General features: G+C 39.6%; 1 protein-coding gene across 15 annotated transcripts in view; it reads left to right on the top strand.

Annotated features, from left to right (window-relative positions):
- The window catches only part of LOC127431339 (rap1 GTPase-activating protein 2-like), a 71,232-nt gene that overhangs the window by 41,358 nt on the left and 1,991 nt on the right, over positions 1-27,883 (top strand). For 9 of the 15 annotated variants that reach the window (XM_051681736.1, XM_051681739.1, XM_051681741.1 and 6 more), the window contains 21 exons: positions 2,800-2,884; positions 7,012-7,047; positions 7,328-7,375; positions 8,219-8,251; positions 8,745-8,957; positions 9,548-9,651; positions 9,749-9,827; positions 12,687-12,740; positions 13,590-13,673; positions 13,949-14,049; positions 15,083-15,212; positions 15,829-15,984; positions 16,077-16,148; positions 16,300-16,386; positions 17,745-17,885; positions 18,062-18,208; positions 19,929-20,044; positions 20,390-20,488; positions 20,573-20,690; positions 26,694-26,796; positions 26,912-26,982. In XM_051681736.1, the coding sequence (XP_051537696.1) occupies positions 2,800-2,884; positions 7,012-7,047; positions 7,328-7,375; positions 8,219-8,251; positions 8,745-8,957; positions 9,548-9,651; positions 9,749-9,827; positions 12,687-12,740; positions 13,590-13,673; positions 13,949-14,049; positions 15,083-15,212; positions 15,829-15,984; positions 16,077-16,148; positions 16,300-16,386; positions 17,745-17,885; positions 18,062-18,208; positions 19,929-20,044; positions 20,390-20,488; positions 20,573-20,690; positions 26,694-26,796; positions 26,912-26,982 (2,077 nt within the window). The remainder of the gene's footprint in view (positions 1-2,799; positions 2,885-7,011; positions 7,048-7,327; positions 7,376-8,218; positions 8,252-8,744; positions 8,958-9,547; positions 9,652-9,748; positions 9,828-12,686; positions 12,741-13,589; positions 13,674-13,948; positions 14,050-15,082; positions 15,213-15,828; positions 15,985-16,076; positions 16,149-16,299; positions 16,387-17,744; positions 17,886-18,061; positions 18,209-19,928; positions 20,045-20,389; positions 20,489-20,572; positions 20,691-26,693; positions 26,797-26,911; positions 26,983-27,883) is intronic. The other 6 variants (XM_051681737.1, XM_051681742.1, XM_051681748.1 and 3 more) reach the window with 2 other exon arrangements.

The following is a 27,883-nucleotide window of genomic DNA, read 5'->3' as shown; positions in this document are numbered from 1 at the left end:
TTTAATCATCGTAAAATCAAAGGTGCATATAATTAATGAGTGTGAATTGTTCAGTGTTTTGATTTACAGTTTTTCTCAATCGCTTCGGCTCAGTTCTTGAATGAGAATTATTTTTTCAAAACAATATGTTCAAAGCTCTGAACAGTTACTTTCTTGTTCACACCAGATTTGAATTTCTTATTCATTTAAGCAAATTGCACATGTTTTGGCACATGTGTGCAAAAGAGTAAGTACAATTGTCTACAATTTGCACAATAACTAAATGCATATGGCTTGCTGATTAAAACTGATGAGTTGTTTCTCAGTGAAATTGTCATACTCTTCACAACTTCTAAACATTCTTTCATCGTGTGAGCCATCACATGCAAAATGATCCATTCAATTATCAAAATCTGTCAGACATACATGAATATTCTATAAATATCTATGACACGGAATGTTTTTTCATTTTTTTTTTTTTTTAGCATGGATGTCATTTTGTGGCAATTTTCTGTTCACTATATATGACTTTACATGTAAGAAATGTGTAAAAATGGACATGCAAATGTGAATTTTCTGTTTACATGTAACATTGCTACAAAAATGAATTTACTGTATACATACTGATTGTCATCCAGCAGTTTGTTCTGTGAGAGATAGGCAGAGATTTGATTGAAAATTGCCCTTTCAAGTGTTTTTGCCATGAATGGGATGAGACTGGTCTGTAGTGTTCTATTTGTGTGGGGTTAAGTGCGGGTTTCTTCAGCAGCGGGGTTACTTGAGAATGTAGTGGAAAAATTGCCTGTAAGTAGAGACGTGTTAATTATGTGGGTGAGTGCAGGTAGGATGGACGGAGAGATGGCCTGGAGAAGGTGAGAAGGAATGGGGTCATGGGAACAGGTGGTGGGGTGGTTGGAGAGGAGGAGTTTAGAGACCTCAGTGTCAGTCAGAGGAGAGAACATAGAGACAGAAGAGTTGCATACAGGAGACAGGTGTTTGACAGGGCATGGTGCTGAGAATATATTGCTGATGGTTGTAATCTTATTAGTAAAAAATGTGGCGAAGACATCTGCTGTCAGTGATGTGTCAGGCGGTGGAGGGGGAGGGCAGAGAAGTGTGTTGAATGTTCTGCACAAGCTGCGAGTGTCTGTAGTGCTGTTGATCTTGTTCTGGTAATAGGAGGTTTTTACAGATTTAACGTTATCTGAAAAAGTTGCAAGCAGAGACTGATACATACCTAGATCTGATGGATCTTTAGATTCCCGCCATCTCCTCTCAGCTGCCCTGAGGTCAGTCCGATGTTCACGAAGGACGTCAGACAGCCAGGGGCTGGGTGGTGTAGTACGTGCTGGCCTAGAGGAGAGAGGACAGATGTTGTCTAGACAGGTTGTTAAAGTAGAGCTTAGTGTGTCTGTGGCAGTGTTTACATCAAGCGTGGAAAATACATTTAGTGTGGGAAGAGAGGTAGAGACAGCAGTGGAAAGGTGAGAGGGTGAAAGAGAATGGAGGTTACGGCGAAAGGAAACCAAAGGTGGAGACTGTTTTAATGTAGATGGGAGAGTCATGTTGAATTGAACAAAGTAGTGATCAGAGACATGTAAAGGAGTAACATGAATATATTATTATATTATAATTATATATTAACACAAATAGATTAAGTAAAGTTTGAAAGTATTTCGACAACACAGTTACATTAAGTTCACTTGATTACATGCAGGGTTTTTTGTGTAATATGAACAAGGGAGTATTCGGTAAAAGTAATAATAGCGAAAGTTGTTTCAGTGTTGGTTAGGATCACATACAGAGTGGTTTATATTTTCAGTCTTAATATGAACTGAAGTATCATTAAAAGTTTTTTAGCACAAGTAATTTGAGTATATGTGCATGTAGACCTTGCATCCCTTTTTGCCAGTTCTGAGAGTGTTTGTGAGAATGATGCTATAGACGTTGCTTGTCGGATAGAGCATAATGAACGATATGTCTCTTACTCCCTAATACAAGTATATTGATGGATTCATGCAAACTGTTTTACAGTGAGCCTATGAAGGATTGTTCATTGAGAGCCTTGTTCATTTCTCTCTCTAACCTCCTCCTTGCTCTCTCTCTCTCTGTCTCTCTCTCGCTCCATACTTCACTTATAAGGAGGAAGGTGTGGAGAAGCGAAGGAAAATTAATTTTATGTATGAGCCTCTAGATCATTTACCGGTCAGTGTCATGTCCAGAGAGCTAATTTAAAGAACAGATTGCACATCTTTGGCCCATATTTTATTGATGATCTTGGAATGGTATGAGGGTCAAATGTGAGAGGTATATTCGTGAGGAGTGAGATTAGACTGAGGGTTTCAATGAGGACACTGTCTGTATAAAGGCCATTGTAGTTTATGCCAAGTTTCAAGATGACAAAGCAGACCACCATGCAAATTTTCTCATCCAACATTTTATAGATTGACAGTGGCCCCAAAAAGGATTTGGATATTTAAGCAATACTAAAAAATTTATGAATGTCTTTACAGTATATGACAAAATATTAAATCAAATTAAATGAATGTTAAGGAAATATAGCACAAATGCATATTTGATGCAAGCATTACACAACAAAACATTTGCAGATTGTTAGAAAAATTGTTTGCATATGCCTCTTGGTTTGACATTTTGTGTCTAGTGCAATGGCATTTAGACAGTTTTCAGTGTGATTTTAGTATCCAAAAGTGTTCAAATACTTTTTTTTTTTTTTTTGCAATATGGTACAATTGTGACTGTAGATGTTTTAGTGTCGATTTAAATGCCTGAAATGACAGTGGTGATGTCATTGTGTCGCAGGAAGCAAGAGTTGCTGACCATCTCCAATGTGCCCCTGGCGGACTGCCCTCCCTCTCCCCCAAGAACCGCCCCTCCCGCCATGAAGGTAAGCTGCATGTCTGGCTCTCAATGCCTGTTATGAATCAGCACTGGAAGGGGATTTGTGCAGAGAGCTGCAAAAACATGCAGGGAGTCAAGCCTCTGGACACCAGTTTCATACACTGTTTATTCTTCAATAAACGCAGTAATTATTGACTCAATTGGTGTCTTTCTTGCCACTCTTGTGGAGACACAAGAGCCCAGCAAACAGTAACCGTGACTGTGCCCTGCTTACTCAGTAGACCATGAATGCAGACTTCATCCCCTAGTTAGTGTGTTTCTCAAAGGAGGCAGAATGGAAAAGCAAACTGCCAAAGGCATCACACTTAATGAACTTGGAGATGGAGTTTTTGACAGATCTATGTGAATGTGTGTATATCTAGATGAGCTGGGTTGAAGGCAAAAAGAAGCAGTTCTCTATTAAGAGGTAAACTTATAGTGAGATTAACTTTAGTATCAAATTATATGCTGATTGTCCAATTTTATTTAAACATGAATTAAGTGATCCGTCTTGACTCTTTAGAAGAGCTAGAACTAGAGGTTAATTGATGTTGTTGTTTTTATAGATACAGATTATTTTAATGTTTAAGTGTCCGAATTTTAATTAGTGTTTCTGTTCTGCTTCTTGATACAATGATATCCAAATAATCATACAACTACACCAATAAAAACATAATAAACAAAATGAATATTTTAGTACTAACAATAATTATAACAATAACAATATTAATGTTAACAAGCAAAGTCAATTATGACAAAGTGAAATGTTTCTAAAGTGAGATTTGTTAAAGATTTTGATATAGCACCGATTTTAAGAAAACCAATAACCGATTAAGTAGAAGAGCATAAAAACTGGTAAATATATATATATATATATATATATATATATATATATCGGTCAAACCAATTATCAGTATACTGTATCTATAGCAAAAGAATATATAATACTGTACATGCACCTACTCATTTTAGTCATAGTGTATAATTTGAGTTATTTCAGGAACAGTAAGAGTCCTAACAGCTGTTGTTGTTACAGGCATTATGAATTTACAGTAATGTCAGTTTGGTCAGGCAATGTAAGTGTATTTCATAATGTGACTTTACAACTGTAAAAAAAAAAAAATATTTAATATCTTTAAGGTTCAATTGAAACATGTATCTTGCATTGTTTGCTACAGAATGAACAGATTGATAAAATGACTAAATTGAAAGAAGATCATTCTGTTGTGTTTGGTTGATTAAACTAAATTTTCTCAATACACTTGAAAATAATCTTGTGTTCTGAAACAGTGATTATATGAAAGGAACCATGTACAACCCTGATGAAAGCATGTTAGCAGGTTTTGAACAAATGACTAGCTTTGTTACAATCAGTTTTGTGTTTTGTATTAAGAGTTTTGAAAATGTACCATTTGCATGTGAAAATAGTACCAAAGTGATTAAAATAAACTGTATTAGGAACACCTGTACACCTTCGTATTTATGCAATTATCTGATCAGCCAATCGCGTGGCAGCAGTGCAGTGCATAAAATCTTGCAGATATGGGTCAGGAGCTTCAGATAATGTTCACATCAACCATCAAAATGGGGGAAAACTTTTGATCTCAGTGATTTCGACCATGGCACAATTGTTGGTTCCAGATGGGCTGGTTTGAGTATTTCTGTAACTGCTGATCTCCTGGGATTTTCACGCACAACAGTCTCTAGAGTTTACTTAGAATGGTGCCAAAAACAAAAAATATCCAGTGAGCGGCAGTTCTGCGGACGGAAACGCCTTGTTGATGAGAAAGGTTAACAGAGAATAGCCAGGGCTGCGTTTCCCAAAAGCATTATAAGTCAAGTAGATCGTAGAAACCATTGGAAGCCAATCGTTTCTACAATCAACTTAAGCTTGCGATGCTTTTGGGAAATGCAGCCCAGACTGGTTTGAGCTGACAGAAAAACTATGGTAACTCAGATAACCTCCATGTACAATTGTAGTGAGCAGAATAGCATTTCAGAATGCACAACATGTCAAACTTTGATGTGGATGGGCTACAACAGCAGAAGACCACGTCGGGTTCTACTTTTGTCAGCCAGACAGAACAGAAAACTGAGGCTGCAGCGGGCCTACCATCTATGTACCTCTGCAGAAATCAAGATTCATCAGAACAGGCGATGTTTTTCCAGTCTTTAACTGTACACTTTTGGTGAGCCTGTGCCCACTGCAGCCTCAGCTTTCTGTTCTTGACTGATAGAAGTGGAACCCAGTGTGGTCTTCTGCTGTTGTTGCCCATTTGCCTCTAGGTTCTACATGTTGTGCATTCTGAGATGCTATTGAGCTCACTAAAATTGTACAAAGAGGTTATCTTAGTTACCGTAGCCTTTCTGCCAGCTCGAACCAGTTTGTCCATTCTCCGTTGATTTCTCTCACCTACAAGGTGTTTCTGTCCGCAGGACTGCTGCTCCCTGGATGTTTGTTGTTTTGACACCATTCTGAGTAAGCTCAGAGTAAAACTGGTTATAGGAACGAAAATGAAAACGAAAAATTAACCAAATTTTTTGCAGAATGTAACCAAAAACAGGAACAAAGTGATCTTCAGTTGTTTCAGAGTGAAAACATTATTTTTAAAAACTGGTAACCGGTTATAATCGGTTCATTTTGTTCCAATAATTTTTGCATGAAACTAAAGGACAAAGGGTTTATAACAGTGAATTTTTTAGAATGACACCACTTCATGTTGCCCAAAAAAATGAAACTTGTGCTTTGACCCTAAAGGAAACTGCAGCATCACACATTTCTTTGCCTAATTGCCCATTATGGATGCCGCATTCTCTGAATGAAGACCTTTTTAACAACTATATATATAATTACTACAAACTATTACTTAATATTACATAATATTACTGTACATGCATGGTTAATCCAGATACAAGGAATACGTTATTAGAGGTAAAAAGTACATTTCTCAGTTGTTTCCATGTCTTCACTGAATTATTGTTAGAAATGATGCATTAATACAGATTTGGTGCTTCTGGGTTTTGACTGAGAAGCAGATCTTTAATCAAAATGATACTTAACTTATGAATTCTATGCTGCTAGGAGTGGTGGTGGCGGCGTAGTGGGTGAAGCACATAACTGTTTGTGTAATTGAAGGTTGCTGGTTCAATCCCCACAGCCATCACCATTGTGTCTTTGAGCAAGGCACTTAACTCCAGGTAGCTCCAATCAGATAATTTTCCCTGTAATAAGTGCACTGTAAGTCACTTTGTATAAAAAAAAGCATCTGCTAAATGTAAATGATAAATCCATCACACAGAAAAACATTTTATATGCTTATTTTGGTGAGGCAAGTGGTTTATTTTGGGCTTGTTTTTCCAGACAAGGTCGATTGTTTCTCTTGCGAGATCTGGCAACGCTGTAATTGGTATTTTACCCACTCCTTAACATTATTAACCATTCTTTTATTTTGTTCTAACCGGTAACCTTTTGGAAAGGAGGCTGCGGAACTTCTCAACCGAAAAAGAAAAAAAAATACTGTTTTTCACAGAACGAACTGAAATGAAAAACATTTCGTTTTTAGTCTCCGCTCTAGAGACTGTTTTGTGTAAAATTCCTAGGAGATCAGCAGTTACAGAAATACTCAAACCAGCCCGTCTGGCACCAACAATCATGCCACGGTCGAAATTACTGAGATCACATTTTTCCCCATTCTGATGGTTGATGTGAACATTAACTGAAGCTCACTGACCCGTATATGAATGATTTTATGCACTGCACTGCTGCCACACGATTGGCTGATTAGATTATCATATGAATAAGTAGGTGTACAGGTGTACCTAATAAATTAGTCACTGAGTGTGTGTATATATATATATAATATGAAATAATATATTGAATTACATTTTTTTTAAATATAGGTATGAATATAATATATTGTAGAATTACTTGTGTTTCTTACGGTGTAGTTGTTTGACAAAGTATAAAGTCAACAGTTACAAAAGCAGATGTGATTCTTATGCGAGAGGGATTTCAAGGATGTATCATTCGCCCTCACAGATTGTGATGTTGACCTTTTTGGTGACCTGTTATAAACAGGAATTAAATGAAATGTTATTGGTTCAATCTTGACCTCTATGTTTCTTTTTCAACAGTCCACTCAGTTCTTTGATGTGCTAGAAAAGATGGAGGTAAGAACTGAAATCTTTTTGTTTGTATTTTACATATAAATAAACTAGGCTCTGTTATAATGTTATGGACAGTCATTATCCTGAACAAAATCATGAAATTATTCTTGTGATAAAAAAAGAATTCCACAGTCAGCAAGAATAGCTACTGTAATTGCTAAAATTGTAAATGCAGATTTGTTAAATAGTAAAAGCAGTAGTGAATGTGTTCTGTGACTCTCAGTCTCACCACACTTCCACTGTCAGGTGTTAACCCTACAATCTTTTGACCCTGACCCCATAGCAGGTTTCTGAAATGGAAGAAATAAGGCCTAGCCCACAAAGAATAAAGGTCAGAGAGCATGAACAAACTAAATAAGCCCAGTGATTGCTTTTGGGAATACTAGTAGCTGAACTGCATTTTCTGAATTATGTTACAAACACTACACTATGTAACATTATATACACATACAGTATATATAAACTTGTTTTGTATTTCTTGAAGGAAATACTAGTGCTTGGAATGTTGTTCACCATTAAAATTGCTGGTTGTCCAGCATGTTTTTTTTTCTGGCAATGCTGGTTAAAAGGAAGTTTTGCAAGTGAGGAAAGTAAAGAAAAAGCCTTGTTAATTCGCAATAGCATCCTGCGTTGTGGATCAGCATTTAAAATAAATTTATCATCCGGGTAATTTTACATTTGTAAAATACAAAATCTAAAGCTATCTATCTAAGCTGAAATTGTCAACCAAATTAAGTTTGAATGGAATCTGTACAATTTGGGCTGAATTAATTACAGGAGTTTAATTTTTAGGGTTAGGGGTTTAGAAAAACCTTAACCTGCATGTTTGAGGAGTTTCACCTTGCAAGCACTAAAACAAAGCGAATGTGTGATTTAGTCCAAACATATTTCTTTTCATAATCACCATATAAACAAATTAACAAATAAAAGCAACCACTAAAGACGGTTCATATTCATTCAGATTGTTCAGACAGCCACAGAATAATGTTTGTTGTAAGCATGACTGTGAAGCATGTCAAGTGGACTGCATGTAATTTCTCATATATTGTGTATGCATGAGCAAGACATATGCCTCATAACAAGCTTGCTGTCCTGACACAAGGGTCATTTAAAAGAAAAATGCCCATTTATACCATTACCTTGTGAATCATTGATATTATTTTTACCTTTCCAGGACGATTACATTCCATACCCACGGATAGAAGAGGTACAATAATTAAAGTCCTAAACACCAAATTCCTGTATATTGATCGCTATCCATTTATCTATCTGTAACTATATATGAAAGGGATAGTTCACCCATAAAAAGAAAATTATGACAACTCTAAATAATTATTATTATTATTTTATTTATTTTTTTGCTTATTTTTAAGATTTACACATTTAATTTTCCAAAATATAAAATTGTTTAATAAAAAATAAAAATAAAAATAAGAAATATATATATATATATATATATTTTTTTTTTTTTTTTTTTTTTTGTTAAAGAGTATTCTTTGTTATGAAATTGAAATGTGTAAAGTTTCAATCTTTTTTTTTTTTTTTTTTTTTGTGAACTGTCCCTTAAGCTAACCCTTTAACATTTAGGTTCTAAAAGCACTTTATGTGAGGTAGGACTCATGTGAGGTTTAATGTAGAAGCAGATGTTATTTCTTGAAGTGTAAATCGATCTCTTTAATTGTCTGGTTGCTCTATCAAAGGTGTTACAGCGGGGTGAGCCATATCCTCAGGTCATCCTGCCTCAATTTGGGGGTTACTGGATAGAAGATCCCAAGGCCCCTACTACCATTTCAAACTGGGAGAACGGTTGCTATGACGAAGAAGATGGAGAGGGAGGGAATTCTGGAGAGTTTGGTTACAGACTGGAGAGTAACTTTGCCATTCGAGCGTACCGCAAGCACTTTCTGGGCAGGGTGAGAACTCAATCAGTCGTCAAATAAAAGTGAAAACATTTATAAAATGGATAGTTATGACTGTAAATTCTGTTTTGACGAGCCGTGATCGAAGACGTTGAAAAATTTCAAAAACTCATACCTGTGTCCGCACATTCTATATTAAGTGGATATGTTGCTTGTCAACCGTAAAAAGTCTACAGTTAGGATAATGAACAATTTTTCTTGGTAGAAGAATTATTTGTTCCAATCATTATTAATTATAATTGTACTGTAACTTAATATTGAAAATTGGTGTCTTTTATCATTGTGTTTTTGACGCAGTTTTAGAAAAGTAATAAGCCACTCAACATCACTTTTACAGTGATTTAACCACAGGTATGGGGGCTTTAGACACCTATACATTAATATGATGGTATTACACATAAATGAATTGATACACAAAGGCTTTTGGCAAATATTTGTGTATGATCACTTCAAACATTAAGCTCCTAGGTTGTTTTTGTTATCAGAGCTGTGATTATCAGCAGCCAGTGCAATTTAACACACTGCATTTTATGTCCACAATGGGATTTTGGAAATTAAAATGCTTCCTTATCTGCCGGTTTCAGGAACATCTGAACTTCTACTGCACAGCTAGTAACCATGGCAACCTTGTGCTGTCCCTCCGACACGAGGAGGTGGAGGAACAAGAGTACCTGCACATCATTTTCAGGTAATAACAGCCCTTTCACTCCCTTATGTGCAATTACATGATTGGCACATTCTGAAACATTTGATTGCATTTTTCTTTCTAATTATTTCGCATTTAGGACTCCATCAAAAACAATCTATGACAGGATCTCTTTGAAGGGCTTGGCTGAGCTCCCCAGTGTCCTTCAGTTAGCCAAGGTAATGGTTGTGATTTCAAGAGATAGTCCATGGGATTTAACTGCTGACATTTAAAATTCAAATATCCTGACAGATTCTGAAGTCTTATTGATTAATATTTCAGAACTAAAAATCATAAGTATTTCTTAATTTTAAACACAGTTCTTCACCTATATGTCAGTTCTTTAAATGATTAAGGCTGTTTTCCGAAGCACTAAGAAGAACATTAGTCACACATAAGTAGTACTTCAAGGTATAGTTCCCAAAAATGATAATTGTCTCATCATTTACTCACCCTCAGGTAATCCCAGATGTTCAGTGTGACTTTCTTTCTTCTGCAGAACACAAATTAAGACTTTTAGAAGAATATGTCAGCTCTGTAGGTCCATACAATGCAAGTGAATGGTGACCTAAACTTGATCTGACCAGATCTGTTTCTTACCCACACCTATCATATCACTTCTGAATATATGGATTTAACCACTGGAGTCATATGGAGCTACAGAACTGAAATATTCTTCTTAAAACCTTTGTTTGTGTTCTGCAGAAGAAAGAAAGTCATACACATCTGGGAACGGCATGAGTGTGAGTAAATTATGAGACAATTCATATTTTTGGGTGAACTATTATTTTAATATCTATGGATATGTTTCATCATGTAGCACATAAAAAAACATTCAGAAATTAACAAGAGCCTCTGGCCATTCATTTCACCAAGTCCATTACATGCATTTTAAACCTATCTGAAATGTAACTAACCCCAAAAGGTTTGGTCTTAGTTCAGCACTTTTAGGCTGGACAGCTCCCGTAACAATGGACTTAAGTTCTACTTAACCTGTAAAGCTGACACATGAAAAATAGCTGTAAAATGCAATTTTTTTCAGATTGCTTTTTTTTTTTTTTAAACCTAAAAACAAAATCTTAACATATATACACCGATCAGCCACAACACTGAAACCACCTGCCTAATATTGTGTAGGTCCCCCTCGTGCCACCAGAACAGTGCCAACCCGCATATCAGAATAGCATTCTAAGATAATATTTTTCTTACCACAATTGTACAGAGCGGTTATCTGAGTTACCGTAGACATCCAGTCTGACCATCCTCTGCTGACCTCTCTCAAATTCAAGGTATTGGAGTGGCCATTTCAAAGCCCTGACCTCAATCTGATAGAAAATTTGTGGGCAGAACTGAAAGAGCATGTGCGAGCAAGGAGGCCTACAAACCTGACTCAGTTACACCAGTTCTGTTTGGAGGAATGGGCCAAAATTCCAGCAACTTATTGTGAGAAGCTTGTGGAAGGCTACCCAAAATGTTTGATCCAAGTTAAACAATTTAAAGGCAATGCTACCAAATACTAACAAAGTGTATGTAAACTTCTGACCCACTGGGAATGTGATGAAAGAAATAAAAGCTAAAATAAATCATTCTCTCTACTATTATTCTGATATTTCACATTCTTAAAATAAAGAATTGATCCTAACGGACCTAAGAAAGGGAATGTTTTCTAAAAATTAAATGTCAGGAATTGTGCAAAACTGAGTTTAAATGTATTTGGCTAAGGTGTATGTAAACTTCTGATTTCAACTGTATATATATATATATATATATATATATATATATTTTTTTTTTTTTTTTAACCTAAACACAAAACGAGATCAAATAAGAATTTTAAAATGAATTGTGTAATTTCTGTACCACCTGCACCACCAAACTCTAGAAATAATCATTATTTTTTTTTACAAACAGTTGTCCTGAACACTCTTGCCACTCTTAGTGTGTTATTCTCAGATAGCAAAATAGCTTTGGCAACATTTGCCAAATCCGGCAACATTTCTGCAGTGAGTTTGACCCACATACCCTGTGAAATAATGGTCCAAAATTGGCCCAAAAGCCACTTGCCAAAATTCAACCAGACCAACGCAGTTATGCCAGAATGCTCAGATGTCAGCCATACAACAGCCACACCCAATCCAGAACTCAACCAAATAATTGACACCACCACAACTTACCCTGAACCCCCAGAAAGCAGCCATAATTGGTCCACAGTTATGCCAGAATTCTCATATGTCAGCCAGATAACAGTCTGAACATTACCAAGCCCCATATGTAATGTAATATTTTCCATATTTTATCAAATAAGTGGCAAAAAGGTGACACATTTTTTTTTTATTCAGGTGAATGGAAACAGACACACTTGTTTGCAAAAACTAGCCAATTCGCCGCTAAACAGCTAAATACAGGTAGCCACATCCTAAAGTCACGCAGTTGGTTAAGTCAGAAGTTACTCAAGTGCTACAGATCCAGTGGTTACATTCTTTGAGGGAAATCAACCAAGTTCAAATCAATCTAGATCATGTGGCCTCATTAATATTCTTGAGCTAGCCCAGGGCCCCGGGGTGGCTTAACATGGTCCTGCATCCGGGTACTCGTAGTACACTTCTTTTAGTTGCATTTTCAGTGGTAACATACTACTCCCACTTCTTAAACTATAGAACAACATAGAATAGTGCAGAAGTATGTGGTTTTGGATGTACAGAAGGTCTTCTACTTCCAGAAGAGCTCAAAAACTTTCAGCAGGAGGCAATGGACATCTAGTGCATTGCATACAACAGGATTTTCAGAAAAGTCATGTATTAAATTTGATATGCACGGTTTTATATGTTTAATAACAAGCAATCTGTGTGCTGATTTGGGAAACATGCATTACTCCATCGTAAAATGAAATGCAGTGCTAGTTAAAATGATTTTACAGTGCAAGTTGCAATATTATGGGGAAACCCAACCTAAATTAGTTAACATTAGCTGGTCTGATTTGTTGACATCTTGAAATGTTTTTTGTCTTTTTGTGATGTAATGTAATTTGTAACCCAATATAGCTACTTTGTGAAGATATTGTGGGTCTGAGGTTTAGTCCTGTGCTGTACCCAAAGGTAAGTTCACAATTGTTAATCGGGTTTTTATTTTTTTTTTATTTGTTTATGAATTGTAGTGCATTTAAAAACATAGCATTTTAACATAAAAATGTACAAACTTCACCTTTAATGTGATCAACTAAACCATTTGGTTACGCTGCAAGGACAACTCTGTGAACTTGAGGGGAAATGAAGTACTACATCCACTAAAAATGACTTTGAGAGCAATTGTTTACAAGTAAGCAAAAATAGCCCAGAAAAGTGAAGCTAGTTCTGAGAAATGGTTTGGTATTTTGTTATCTAATGCAACATTCAGGCATTTTTGTGTGGCTTAAGTGCCCAAATACTTTCTGTGGCCACTGTATATTTTAATTTAGTTACAGAGTGCTTATTGTTACAAATTAATTATTATTTTATAATTACATGATGCTTTCCTGTAGATTTTCTTTTTTTACAGTAGTTCATTAAAGAGTGGATAAGGAGGGTTTGTGATTGTTTTAACATAATGTAACTTCAACATACTGATGTGTCGGATAAAGACCTATCGCAGATTTCAGAAGTATGACCATTCTGTTTTATACAATAGCTGTTGTGGCTGCTGCCTCATAAAAGGAAGTATTCATGTTCAGTAGTCACTAGTAAGATGGCTTAGTAGATAAAAACTGCTTTGCATGGATTATTTCTAGATTCTAGTAAAAATAGATGAGGGAGTGGTTCAAAGTACTGATAAACATCATATTACTACATCAGCAGAAATTGACAATATATTGTATTAGGAAACTTATGTCAATTATTGTTTTTATGTAATGAATTTGACATCTGTATTTCTTTATGTTAAAAATCTCTAACTGAACATTGTTTATGCAGGGTTCTCAATTAATTGTGAACTATGATGAGCATGAACTAAACAACACCTTTAAGTTTGGCATCATCTACCAAAAGTTTGGGCAGGTGAGCAAATGAATTCATGTTGCATGTGTGACCACTATAAATATCAAAAATGGTCTCCAGTCAGATTGAGTTTGTCAAGGACACTTTCACAGAAGGTTTCTTATCAAGCTGCATAGATCTTAATCACAAAAGAAATAAATCAATACGCCACTGCTTACGCACCGTATATGCAGTATTTTATCTCTTATTTCCTGTTATCTTTTCACACTGCCTTCTGGCTGTTTTCACCATCGTGCAGTTATATGAAGTCTTCTAATAGTCTCTCTTGCACACAGATCTCAGAAGAGGAGTTATTTGGCAACAGTGAGGAGACTCCAGCCTTCACAGAGTTCCTCAGACTGCTGGGAGACTGTGTAGAGCTGCAGGACTTTAAAGGGTAAACAACATTAATGAGAAGCTGGAAAAGGCATATTTGAAAACTTGAATGTGATTACTTAGAATGTTTGATGAATATGTAAATGACCTTAAAGGAGTAGTTCACTTCAACATTTACTCACCCTCATATCGTTCCAAATCTATATGACTTTTTTTCCGTGCAATAGGTGAAATTTTGAAGAATAAAAACAAAAAAAATTCAGGCTGGTAAAACTAAGATATCATTCTAATTTGACAAGGAATCAGTTCAATTGCTTATAAAAATGAACATTTTGCACGAAAGAGTGTTTTACACATCCTGCAACAGTGCTCAATGTATCAGATCATGAACAAGATGAACAATCTATCAATGGATGAATCAAACTCACATGGAATGCCAACAGGGTTTTCCACGCATCATTTTTATTAGGCTATATCCATGTATGTGGTTACAAACAAATGATATATTAGGCTGCTTTTTACTGAAAATCATGCCCTACACTATAGCTCTTATATAAAATATGGCACCTTTCAGGCCCCTGCACACTTTCTATGAAATTGAAGAACAAAATTTGACCAAAAATAAGGCGTTTTTGAGTTTGTTTCTGTGGTTCGTAACAGCTCGCCTGGACAAACTTTCAGGAAAACTTCTTACCGGCTGCTAAACACATTCTTACTGCCATTGGTCCACGTCATCGGTAGGTGTGACCTGGTGCTCCACCTACTTTGAGGCCAATGGCTAATTACCATTCAGTCAGTTTAGATCATTCAACATGAACACACCGGCGTGTAGTCATTAGTGAGCTGGTGCAAATTTACCTACATCTGTATGATTGTTCATATAGAGACATTTTCCAAGAACATGTAATGCGATTTTTTTTTTTATGTTTAATTAGTCTACAAAAGGAATAAAATCTATTCCAATAAAGTCATATGGATTTGGGATGACGTGAGTAAATGATGCAGAATTTTCATGTTGGGTCAGCTTTTTCTTTAAAAAGGAAAGGTCTCCTACTCCAATAATTCTTTTAATGGCAAATTTTTTTCTCATTCAGGTTTCGAGGTGGTTTGGATGTGTCTCATGGTCAGACAGGGTCTCAGTCTGTGTACTCTGTGTTCAGGGGGCAGGAACTCATGTTTCACATCTCCACAAAGCTGCCCTACACAGAGGGAGACACGCAGCAGGTTCTCACTTTACTTTAAACTTGGACAGTTTTCCTTCAGACTTTTTTGTTTTGGTGAGCAAGATTTAGATTGGCAGATACAATAATTGACCAAAAGTGTAAAGACACCAGTAATTCCACTCAAGGTAAATCTCAGAGCTACAGCATACAATGACATTCTAGAGAATTGTGTGATTCCAACTTTCTGGCAACACTTTGTGGAGGGCCATGACATGCCCTATAGCAAGTTCCATTAAGAAATTATATATGAGTCTGATGTGGAAAACTTTGCACAAAGTCTAGACCTGAACACCACTGAACACCTTTGGGATGAACTGGAACGTTGACCCAACATCCCAACATCAGTGCCTCACTGTGATACTGTTGTGTCTGAATGGGAACAAACTTCCTGCAGCCATGTTCCAAAATCCATTGGAAAACCTTCCTAGAAGAGAGGGTGGAAGCTGTTATAATAGCAAAGGGAGGACCAACTCCATAATAATGCCTGTGGTTTTTAAATTAAATGCCCAACATGCACATATGAGTGTGGTGTTCAGGTGTCCACATACTTTTATTTATGCAGTATAGATACCACACAGCAATATGTCTCCCTCTATGCTTCTCTTCACTGCTCATAGCTCCAAAGGAAAAGGCACATAGGAAATGACATTGTGGCTGTAGTTTTCCAAGAGGAGGCCACACCTTTTGTGCCTAACATGATCGCCTCCAATTTCCTACATGCCTACATCCTTGTTCAGGTGGAAAACCCTGGAACAGATAACACCACGTACAAGGTTTGTCAAAAAATCAAGGTCACATTAAAAATAAAAATTCTGTCATCATTTACTCATCCAGCCAAACGTTATGTTTTAATTCTGTTGTGCAGGTATCTGTCACAGCACGTGAAGATGTGTCACAGTTCGGCCCTCCGCTTCCCAATCCACCCATCTTCAAAAAGGTAAACAGGTGCACCACTGCTGCTGCCAGACTGCTTCTGTTAGTTTTGAGTTTTTTTGAAGGTCACATCTGAGTTGCTTTTTTCACGTCAAGGTCTCTGGGATGTTCTTGCATCATTGTTATATTTGCCATGTCATTCTATTCTTTCATAGGGTCCAGAATTCAGAGAGTTCCTGCTGACCAAGCTGATCAATGCCGAGTTGGCATGCTACAGGTCAAACCGCTTTGCCAAGCTTGAGGTAAAGAGACAATGGAGCATCTTATATTACTGCAATAAAGTGCATGAGGATATGGATAACACGGCCTTATAATTTTCTGCTCTGTGCTTTGCCACATTCTCTGAATGTTTAATGAGCGTTAAAGGGTTAGTTCATCCAAAAATGAAAATTCTCCCATGATTTACTTACCTTAAAGCCATCCCAGATATGTATGACTTTCCTTCTTCAGCAGAACCGAAATGAAGAATTTTATAAGCCCATTTCAACTCTGTTTGTCCAAACAATGCATATAAATGGGTGCCATCAGTCTACTGGCTGTTTGACAGTCCAAAAGGCATATTTAGGCAGCATAAATGTAATCCACACGACTCAATCAATTAATGTCTTATGTAGTAAACCAATAGGTTTGTGTAAGAAACAAAGCGCTGTATTTCTGTTTAAAAAATTAACTAACTCTCGCACGACGATTGTTTGTTCCTCTGTTGTATATAAAGCATGCGCTTCTTTTTTTTTTTTTTCATTTTTATTTCCTTTTTCTCCCAATTTGGAATGCCCAGTGCACTTTTTTAAAGTCCTTGTGGTCGCGTAGTGATTTGCCTCAATCCGGGTGGTGGAGGATGAATCTCAGTTGCCTCCGTGTCTGAGACTGTCAACCTGCGCATCTTATCACGTAGTTTGTTGAGTTTGTTGAGCGCGTTGCCACGGAGACATAGCGCCTGTGGAGGCTTCACGCCATCCACTGCAGCATCCACGCTCAACTCGCCACGTGCCCCACCGAGAACGAACCACATTATTGCGACCACAAGGAGGTTACCCCATGTGAATCTACCCTCCCTAGCAACCAGGCCAATTTGGTTGCTTAGGAGACCTGGTTGGAGTCACTCAGCATGCCCTGGGATTCGAACCAGCGAACTAGTTAACGCCAGGGGTGGTAGCCAGTGTCTTTTACCACTGAGCTACCCAGGCCCCCAAGCATGTGCTTCTGACTTCTCACATGAACGCGCCATTGTGCACTGATGCGTAGACTGCAGGCAGGAAGCAATTTTTAAATGTTAATATAGTTTTCATTATCGATTTCTTTTTTACACAAATGTATCGATTCAGTTCAGAAGACATTAACTGATCAGCTGGAGTTGTGTGGATTATTTGTATGCTCTCTAAATATGCCTTTTGGACCATCAAACAGCCAGCAGACTGATGGCACCCATTTACATGCATTTTATGGACAAACAGAGTTGAAATCTGCTTATAAAAATCTTCATTTCAGTTCTGCTGAAGAAGGAAAATCATACACATCTGGGATGGCTTAGTTGTAAGTAAATCATGAGAGAATTTTTATTTTTGGGTGAACTAACCCTTTAAATATGTTTGTGTATTAGGAGAGAACACGGACTGAACTGCTGGATAATCTTCATAATGAATTACACAAGCACACACAGGCAATGCTGGGACAACCTCTGAGTGCAGATGAAGAGAAAATGGAGAACGGAGGACATGGAGGAATACTGGAGTCTATCAAGGTTCACATTCAAACAGATAATCAATTAGCCTCTTCTCACTCACTCACAATTTCAAGACTTGCAGAATGGATTTTGTAGATTAATTCTGCTGGTTTGCATTAGATTATCCTGTTACATCATATCCCAAAAGAGTACAAAATAGATAATCTGTTTGAAATGCTTTGTCTTTCTGTCAGCGGGCAATGCGTGTGCGCAGTCACTCTATGGAGACAATGGTGGGCTCTCAGAAACATGGCCGTTGCTCTACGGCAGGAGGAGGCGTGCCTAACAGCTTGAGTGGGGTCGGCCTGACCCACAGCAACACTGAGACTGCCAAGAACTCTGTGAGCATCATTTTATGTTCACAACACACATCCACTTATACCACTTACTATGGCAATAAGCTGTATTTGGTGGTATGGTAACAGTTGCGCCTAAAAACAGCCACATTGTATAAACAATACAATCCAATTTACTTTAATAATTTAAATTTAGTTTAACGTGACACTAATTTTTTTCCAGATCTTTAAGTTATTCTTAATAAAATAACATAAAAATATATTTTTTTTAAATTATGTTTCATTTTAATGTTTTCAATTTCTGAGGTTAAAGTCATTTTGGTATTTTTTTTCTGAGGCTTGAAATGTCAAAAATGTCTAAATGGAGTAGCCATCTGGAGACAGTAAAAAGTAAAACTACTAAAAACTGAAAATCAAGAAAAAAGAAGTTTGAAATAATTTTTTATTATTATTTCTTAAAGGAATAGTTCACCTAAAATGAAAATTCTCATCATTTACTCACCCAAATGCCATTCAGGATGTGTATAAATGTATTTCTTCTGCAGAACACAAAGGAAGATTTTTAGAAGAATATCTCAGCTCTGTAGGCACAAACTACGCTAGTGAATGTTGACCAAATCTTTGCTCTAAATGTACATAAAGGCAGCATAAAAGTAATCCATATGACTCCAGTGGTTTAATCCATGTCTTCAGAAGTGATAAGATAGGTGTGGGTGAGAAAGAGATCAATATTTAAGTCTTTTTTTTACTATCAATCTCCACTTTAACTTTCACATTCTTCTACTTTCGTTTTTGGCGATTCACATTCTTCATGCATTCCGCCACCTACGTGTCGGGGCTGGTCAAAGGTGGAGATATATAGTAAAAAAGACTTAAATATTGATCTGTTACTCACCCACACCTATCTTATCGCTTCTGAAAATATAGATTTAACCACTGGAGTCTTATGGATTATTTTTATACTGCCTTTATATGCTTTTTGATTTTCAAAATTTTGGTGCCCATTTATTTGTATTGTATAGACCTACAGAGCTGAGATATCCTTCTATAAATCTTTGTTTGTGTTCAGCATAAGAAAGAAAGTCACACACATCTGAGATGGCCTGAGGGTGAGTAAATGATGAGAACATTTTCATTTTTTGGTGAACTATACCTTTAAAAAAAAAATAAGCTTTGAAACAATTTTTAAGATTAATATATTTTAAAAAAGAAAATTTGTATATATAATTTTACACCAAATTAAAGTCAAAGTCAAATCCTCAGATCCAATTATTTTGTCATGTGACAAAAAACCACAAAACAGAGAATACCCCTCATGACTCTGTTTGAAGTTTAAAAAATATGAGATATTTTGATATTTTTGTGAAAAGGCTTCTTTTTTTTTTTTACAGGTCAAATAGAGTAACCCTAGAAAAACATATTGATATGATATTTACAAAAAATAAAAAATAAAACATTTGAAAATGTGTTTTTCAAACACTTAACAAAATTAAGTAATTTACTCTCACATGTACTCAGGGAGCAAGGAAGGCATTTGAATGTCTTTTACTTGATGGTTCACCACCTGACATTTCTGAAGTCATTCATATGCTATAAATGTTTTTCAAAAATACATGAAACCAATATGAACACAAAGATTACATTTATATGAACCTAAAGCGTGTTTTAAGTTGGAATTTTTAAAAGATTTCTCATTTTTATAGTCTTGGACAACCCTATTTGTCATTAACCATGTGACTTCTTTCACCTTTTATATAACCTTCAGTCTCCAGTGACATCAAGTGCTAAGTCTCCTTTGAAGAGCCCAGTGAAGAGACGGTCTGGACTGTTTCCACGGCTGCACACCAGTATGGATGGACAGCCAGAGCGACACACACGCAGGTCAGACAAATATGGCAAAACTTATTTCCTGCAACAATGAATTTGACAGTCCACACTGAACACAAAACTGCTGTGTGATGTCATACAATCACATTTGAGCAGAAGATATTTGAAGTTTAATCTACCACAGAAATAGAAACCAAGCGACCAACATAATGTCCTGTTGCTTGTCATGGCTGGTTAGAATAAAATCATAGATGTATTTAATTTTGTATGAATTCAGGAATTTAAATCATTAGATGTGAAGTCGCAGAAGATTACAGTTTATGTTAGTGTGTGCCACTGGTACTGTGGAGAAAATGATAAACAGCTGATGAATTTCTATGTGTTTTAATTTCTGTTTAGTGTCCTTTGTGATCAGAGAAGTCTAGATTTTGGTCACATGTCACAGGAAATGAGATCATCATTAAACCCCAGCTCAGCAGAGATCGTGAGCAATGAGAGGTACTTAATTAATCGCTTTAGCACTGCTGCTAACTAAATGCATATTCTGACTAGTTCATCATTTCTGTCTTTCTCTCTCTGCAGACCACCTCTCAAGCTGAAGGAGGGCAATGGGCACCCAGACATCTTTTATTCCTCCTCCAGCACCAGCAGCTTCAGCAGTGCTGCAGGAGACCCAGAGACACTGGAGGAGAAAGAGGCTGTAAGTAAATGTGTGTGTGTGTGTGCATCTGTTTAGGCAAGACTAACATGCTCGGCTCGTGTGAGGTTCTAGGTGCATTGTGTATAGCATTGTAGTGCAGAAGAAAAGTCTTAGAACGTCTAATAATTAATGATGTCACCTTTTAAAGGAATGTTCACTTTCGGTCACTTAAATCGCGTCGCTGACACTTATGGGAAAAACTACTTTTCTCAGATATCTGAACTCCTATTGGATAACGCCAATTCAGATGCAACTGAATTGAGCCAATTGCGTTTGCGCCTGCTCAGCCAATGACATTGAGCACGCGGCGCTCAGCTTTCTATATAAGAGGGCGGCATAACGCCATCAGTCAGAATTTATCTCCTTCACTCCTGGATTACACTGTCGAAACGCACTTTCCTGCAGTGGACAGCACTTCACTTCCTGAAGACGACCGTTCCACTGCCATGTTCCGGTGAGCTAAAAGAGTTAAATATTTAGACACTTGCGCTGACTGGACCGTCTTTTTCAAGATGCCATCACATAAGTGCAGATGTGGGAAACCTGTTCCCACATCTAACGGCCACAAGAGCTCTGTGTTTTGTCTGGGCCGCGCCCACGAAGACGCAGCGCTGGTTGAGGCAATGTGTCTCAAAACGCTCCGTGCTCAGATAGTGCCATTTAAACGCAATGACCTGACCGCTCTCGCTCCGTTGCCTCCCCCGTCCCTCGAGGACCTGGGGAACGACGATGCTCAAGGCGAGGATATGGAGCAAATGGATTGTTAGGCTGTACCGCCGGCTCAGGTCCTGCATGCACCCACACCCCCACACTCTTCTTCCCCCATCCTGTTCACTAAAAGTCTTCGCCCGCCCGACGGTGTTTTCGCCCTCGTGCAGTTCGGCAGCGGTGAACATGGAGAAGAGGAGAGTGACAACGGCGTATCTCTCACGGCTTCAGACACTGTCACCTCATCCGCATCAATGGAGGACGCTGCTTCTCCCCCCCAAGAGGCGGAGACCGTTCTTCGACGGCGGATGCGGAGCTTGTCCGCATTCTCACTAAGCTATAGACGAGTTGGAGCTCGAATGGTCACCTCTGTTAGAGCCAACTCTAGGCTGCACCTCTCCAGTACAGCAGCTTTCACATCCATCGACCGCAGAGACCAAATGGGATATGGCTCTCTTCCCCCTATTGAACAGGCGGTAGAAGCCCACTTATGTCCCTTGACTCAAACTGGCCTGAGATCCTGCCACTGCTCCCGTCTAAGCCATGCCGGTTTATTTCGACACTAGCGGGATGCGCCTATAATACAGCTGGGCAAGCTGGTGCCACCTTGCACACGATGGTAGTGCTCCAGGTCTACCAGGCCAAAATTCGTACAAAAAATTATGAATCCGGTCCCGTCCCGAACCAACGATGTTCAAAGAAATTCGCGTCGCGACCAATTTGGTGCTAAGAGCAACAAAGGCCACCGCCGGAGCGATTGGGCGCTCCATTGGAAATCTGGTCATCCTAGACCGTCACCTTTGGCTGACGCTGACCGACATGCGCGATGGGGACAAGTCGGCCCTTCTCGACGCGCCGGTATCCCCCCTGGTCTCTTCGGCAACTCAGTGGAAGCCCTATCAGCGCTTCCAGACAGCACTCTACTCCTCAGGGTCCATCAGAGCTGGCCGTTCGCCCGAAAAAGCCTTGGCCGAAGCACCGCTATTCACTGCCACCGCGCCAAGGGCCCCGCCCATCGGGAAAACTTTCCTCTGATTAGTCTCAGCGTTCCTGACAGCTTCAGCAGTGTGAAGAGGAGTCCGCATTGTTCACCGCGGGGAAGCCCCACCCCCAAGCGGACTCGCACAGTATCCCTGTTCTCTCCTCACGCCGTTCCTTTTCGGGAGATTGTTCACAATTATTTGTCTGTGCCAATAAAGTGTATAAAAAATTTGCACTCTGCCCGCCTTGCCGGCAGTGCGAAAAGAGAAAAATACACAAACACTCACAAAAAGAGCTATGTTCCTCTTCACGCACCCACACACATCCCACAAACCATCAGCCCCACCCCTGGGCCGGGCGCCGTATTAAGCTCTTCAGTGATATCGCTATCCCCACTGTCCGAGCGAATAATAGCATGGGAATCCCTTATTGTCATATCAAATTGGGTGTTAACAACTCTAAAGCACGGTTACACACTTCAGATTGCGAGACGGCCGCCGCACTTCAATGGCGTGATGCAGTCCACAATGTCATCTCAAAACGCTCACATTCTGTATGCAGAAATCGACAGCCTGCTAGCAGTCAGGCAAAAGAACCTGTCGAGCTCAGCGAGCATCAAATGGGCCTATACAGGTGTTATTTTCTTGTCCCGAAGAAAGATGGCAGGTTGTGTCCAATTCTGGACTTAAAGCTTCTGAATCGCGCACTGTCAAAGTGCCCGTTCAAAATGTTGACACAAAAGCAGATCATAGCACACATCCGTCAGAACGACTGGTTTGTCTCAATAGATCTGAAAGATGCCTATTTTCATATCCCGATCGTTCCTCATCACAGACGGTTCTTGAGGTTCGCATTCAAGGAGAAGGCATATGAATTCACAGTCCTGCTGTTCGGCCTTTCCCTCGCTCCGCGCACATTCACGAAATGTGTGGATGCAGCTTTAGCCCCTCTGAAAGCAGCTCATTTTAGCACAGTCAGAGATTGTGGCACACTCAGGGACAGGTTGCTCGTGCATTTGAATACACTTGGTCTACGGGTCAATGTGAGGAAGAGCTCATTAATTCCCAGTCATTAAATATCCTTCCTGGGGTTGCGTTTGAACTCTGTAATAATGCGCGCTTCTCTCTCAGCCGAGAGAATACACTCGATATGCAGCACGGCAGCAAGTTTCAAATTGGGCAGGGCTCTGCCTCTGAAATGCTTTCAGAAACTCCTCGGGCTTATGGCACCATCGCGTTGTAATCACCATCCACTGTCTATCTGCTATCTGTGCCTGGGGTCACCTTAGGTCAGGTTTCCAGATGCAAAGTTGTTACTACAGATTCGTCCAACACGGGCTGGGGCGCATTATGCGATGGCCACCCGGCATTCGGTGAATGGACGAATGTAAAACAGACCTGGCACATCAACCGCTTGGAGATGTTGCCGGTTATTTTAGCCCTAAAAGCATTGGAGACAGAGGTGACGGGGCATCATATTCTGATTCGCACTGACAACTGGTCAGTAGTGGCATACATCAATCACCAGGGCGGTGTGCGATTTCCAGCAATAATGACACTCGCACGACAGCTCTTCAAATGGAGCGGCGAGCGTCTCCTGTCATTACGGGCAACCCATGTGCCCGGAGCCCTGAATTTTGGAGCAGACATGCTCTCTTGACAGGGAGTGATCGCAGTGGAGTGGAAACTCCACCCACTGATGGTCACGGAGATCTGGAACAGGTTTGGGAGGGCGACGATAGATCTATTCGCCTCCCAGGAGACCTCTCATTGTTCCCTGTGGTATTCCATGACAGGACAGGCCCCATTGGGGGTGGATGCGTTAGCTCACAAATGGCCAGCGGGTCGAAAGTACGCATTTCCCCTGCTGCGCCTCATTCCTCCACTCCACTCCAAAATCAGGGAGGAAATGGAAACAGTACTACTGATCACGCCAAGGTGGCCGAATCAACCGTGGTTTCCAGAAATAGTGGAGCTCCTTTATGTGCATCCGTGGGAAATCCCACTAAGACGGGACCATCTTTCTCAGACTCGCAGCTCGATTTGGCATCCGCGGCTGGGGTTATGGAATCTACATGTGTGGCCGTTGAGTGGGTCGCGTCGGATGACGAAGACCTCTCACAGGCAATAAAGAATACAATTTTGCATACTAAAGCCCCATCTACGAGACGGCTCTATGCCTACAAATGGAATGTGTTTGTGAAATGGTGCAAAACGCGACGTGATGATCCCGTTAATTGCCCTATTTCTGGCATTTTGGAATTTTTACAGGAGTGCTTAGACGCAGGTCTTACTCCGTCTACTCTAAAAGTATATGTAGCTGCTATTTCGGCAAATCATGCAACTGTAGGGGGCATGCCAGTAGGTAGACACTGTTTCGTGGTCAGCTTTCTAAGAGGTGCGAGGCAATTGAATCCTCCCCGCACAGCTACAATCCCTACATGGGACCTGGCCTTGGTGCTGAATGCGCTGACTAAAGCCCCCTTTGAACCGATCGATCTGCGTTCTCTTTCCTTTAAAACAAATCTCTTACTCGCCCTGGTATCCGTTAAGAGGGTGAGTGATCTGCAGGCGCTCTCAACGCACAGCTCCTGTTTGGAATTAGGTCAGAGCGAATCTAGAGCCACGCTGAGTCCGAAAAAAGGTTATATTCCCAAAGTGCTCTCTACCCCCTTTAAGGCGCAGGTAGTCACTTTACAAGCCTTTTACCCCCCTCCCTTCCAGTCGGAAGAGCAACGCTCCCTCCATACGCTCTGTCCAGTCAGAGCGCTACACACCTATGTGTCCCACACAAGCCAATTCAGAAAAAGCTTTTTTGTCTGTTTCAGAGGTCGCTTGGAAGGCATGCCCGTCTCAAAGCAGAGACTGTCACATTGGATTGTCGACGCTATAATACTGGCATACAAATCTCAGGGAACCCAATGCCCTATTGGCATTAAGGTCCACTCAACGAGAGGTATTGCCGCCTCTTGGGCGTGGGAAAATGGTGTTTCCATACAAGAAATCTGCCTGGCGGCAGGTTGGGCTTCGCCCAACACCTTTGCACGATTTTACAACCTTGACGTGCATTCGCTGGCTTCACAGATATTGTCTGTGTAGCAGCATTAATTAATTATGTTCATTATGTCCGCTTGGAGCCCTCTTAAAGGCAAAGCATCCCGCTGCTGAGCGATGCGAATGTGCTTGTTACCTCACCTCCTCAGAACTGTCAGGGCGAGGTTGATTTCTTATAAGCTTCCTATTAGCTATGTGTTGTATCTGTACAACACAATCTCATGTCCTGCCCCTTCTATACACTCGGGGTAGTTACAACGAGATTTCACTCTTGAGTGTTATGTGTTACGTGTCCTTTGTCCAGTGCTGCGGCGTGATCATACACGTTCCCATAAGCATCAGCGACGCGATGTATGTGACTGAAATCAAAAGGGAACGTCTCCGGTTATGTATCTAACCTTGGTTCCCTGAGATGTAGGGAACGAGACATCACGTATCTAGCCGCGCTACTGGACATAACTATCCGGCAGCTCAGCCACCGCTTTCAGTCGATAAATTCTGACTGATGGCGTTATGCCGCCTGCTTATATAGAAAGCTGAGCGCCGCACACTCAATGTCATTGGCTGAGCGGGCTCGAACGCCATTGGATCAATTCAGTTACATCTGAATTGGCGTGATCCAATAGGAGTTCAGAAATCTGAGAAAAGGAATTTTTCCCATAAGCGTCAGCGACGCAATGTCTCATTCCCTACATCTCAGGGAACCGAGGTTACATACATAACCAGAGACGTTCACTCAAAAGTTCCAAACACATATGCTGAGATTTTTTTCTGTGGAACACAGCATCCCGCTAGTGTCGAAATAAACCGGCATGGCTTAGACGGGAGCAGTGGCAGGATCTCAGGCCAGTTTGAGTCGAGGGACATAATTGGGCTTCTACCGCCTGTTCAATGGGGGGAAGAGAGCCATATCCCATGACATGAGGGTACATTTTCATATTGGGATTTCTATTTCTTTAACTTGATGTAACAAGGTTAAAATGGGAAAGGAGGAGGTGGGAACCGGCTGAACCGTCAAAATAATGGTTTAATGAAACTTAAACGAAAAGACACAGAACACAAACGAACACAAACGCACACATTGCACATGCGTGTGGCTCTCTCTCTCCCGAACTGCCGCATTCCGCTGCACTTATCCCTCTCCTCGGCTGATTAGCCCGATTGGGGGCCGGGCGTGCATAGTCACACTTGACTTTTTACAAGTTATGTAATGTTGCTATGAAAGTATGCATAGAAAGTCTTTCTTCTCCCATTTTTTCAGAACAACCTCCAGATATCTCCCAGTCTCTCACCAGTATTTGGTTCTCTGAGTACAGAGGGGCAGAGTGCAGGAACACCAGTGATCATGTGCCGCAGTCCAACAGGTATCTAAGATGCTTTCCTCTAGACATGTTTAGTTTTTGTTCTTGTCTACATCTAATTCAGTATTTACAGCTTGTTTCTGTGTCCCCATTTCTTGTGTTTGCCTCAATTATACAGATTTCAAGAACAAGACCTCACCCAGATCCAATCTGAAGTTCCGCTTTGATAGGCTGAGCCAATCAGCTGCTGTAAGAGTTTTACTATTCCTTCTTGTTTATGACTTTCATGTAGTCCTTTGTTCTCTATGATCCTCTGTGGACCTTTGTCAGCGTAGACGGCATGTTTAATTCAACACGAATGAAAGCAAAGATGTGATGGACAGATCTGCAGTTTGTTCAATAGGTCCTACGTCACGTCTAATTTTCAAAACCCATGTTTTGAGGAGTTTTTTGTCCACTGGAAATTGTATGTAAAGACATATTTCATTGGTTCATCAACTGAATAACACTAAGGTAAACAAAAGTACATCCCTCGTCCCGTCTATTCCTCACAGCCTTTGAGTCAAATTAAATATATGCCCTGACTATGGTCCATGGTGTTTCTTCCCATTTAGTTGACAATTTGGGGACAATTTTTACAAAAAGTATTCATATATAAGCAAATACTGTTTTTTATGTTGGCTTGACACAGCCAACATACTAATCTACCATTTAAGCTTATTATTATTCTGAGACCAAACTAGGAACTCTAAACGGGGTCACACACTGTACGAATCTGATGGACGACATGTGTGTTCTATTATTCACAATATAAACAATATAAACATATAAACAATTATTTTCTCTGAAGGTATGCACAAAGCTGCCGCCGCTCTGCGGGTGTCAGCAGCACCCAGCTACGACTCTAGAGGCTGCTCAAAACCCTGCAGCGCCACAGAGCGTATCTTGCATTGTTTTCTATTCAATACGACCCAAATTTTCATTATAATCATTATATAAATCATTATATTTAAACATGCTGCCAATGCCTATCTACATGCTAACAACATGCTATAACATGCTAGTAACACCTAGCAACGTACTAACAATGCCTAGCTGCATGCTAGATCATGCTAGCAATACCTAGCTACATGCTTAAACATGCTAGTTA

The sequence above is a fragment of the Myxocyprinus asiaticus genome, chromosome 40, assembly GCF_019703515.2.
Source record: "Myxocyprinus asiaticus isolate MX2 ecotype Aquarium Trade chromosome 40, UBuf_Myxa_2, whole genome shotgun sequence".
NCBI lineage: Eukaryota > Metazoa > Chordata > Actinopteri > Cypriniformes > Catostomidae > Myxocyprinus > Myxocyprinus asiaticus.
This window is presented reverse-complemented; position numbering and strand designations above follow the sequence as displayed.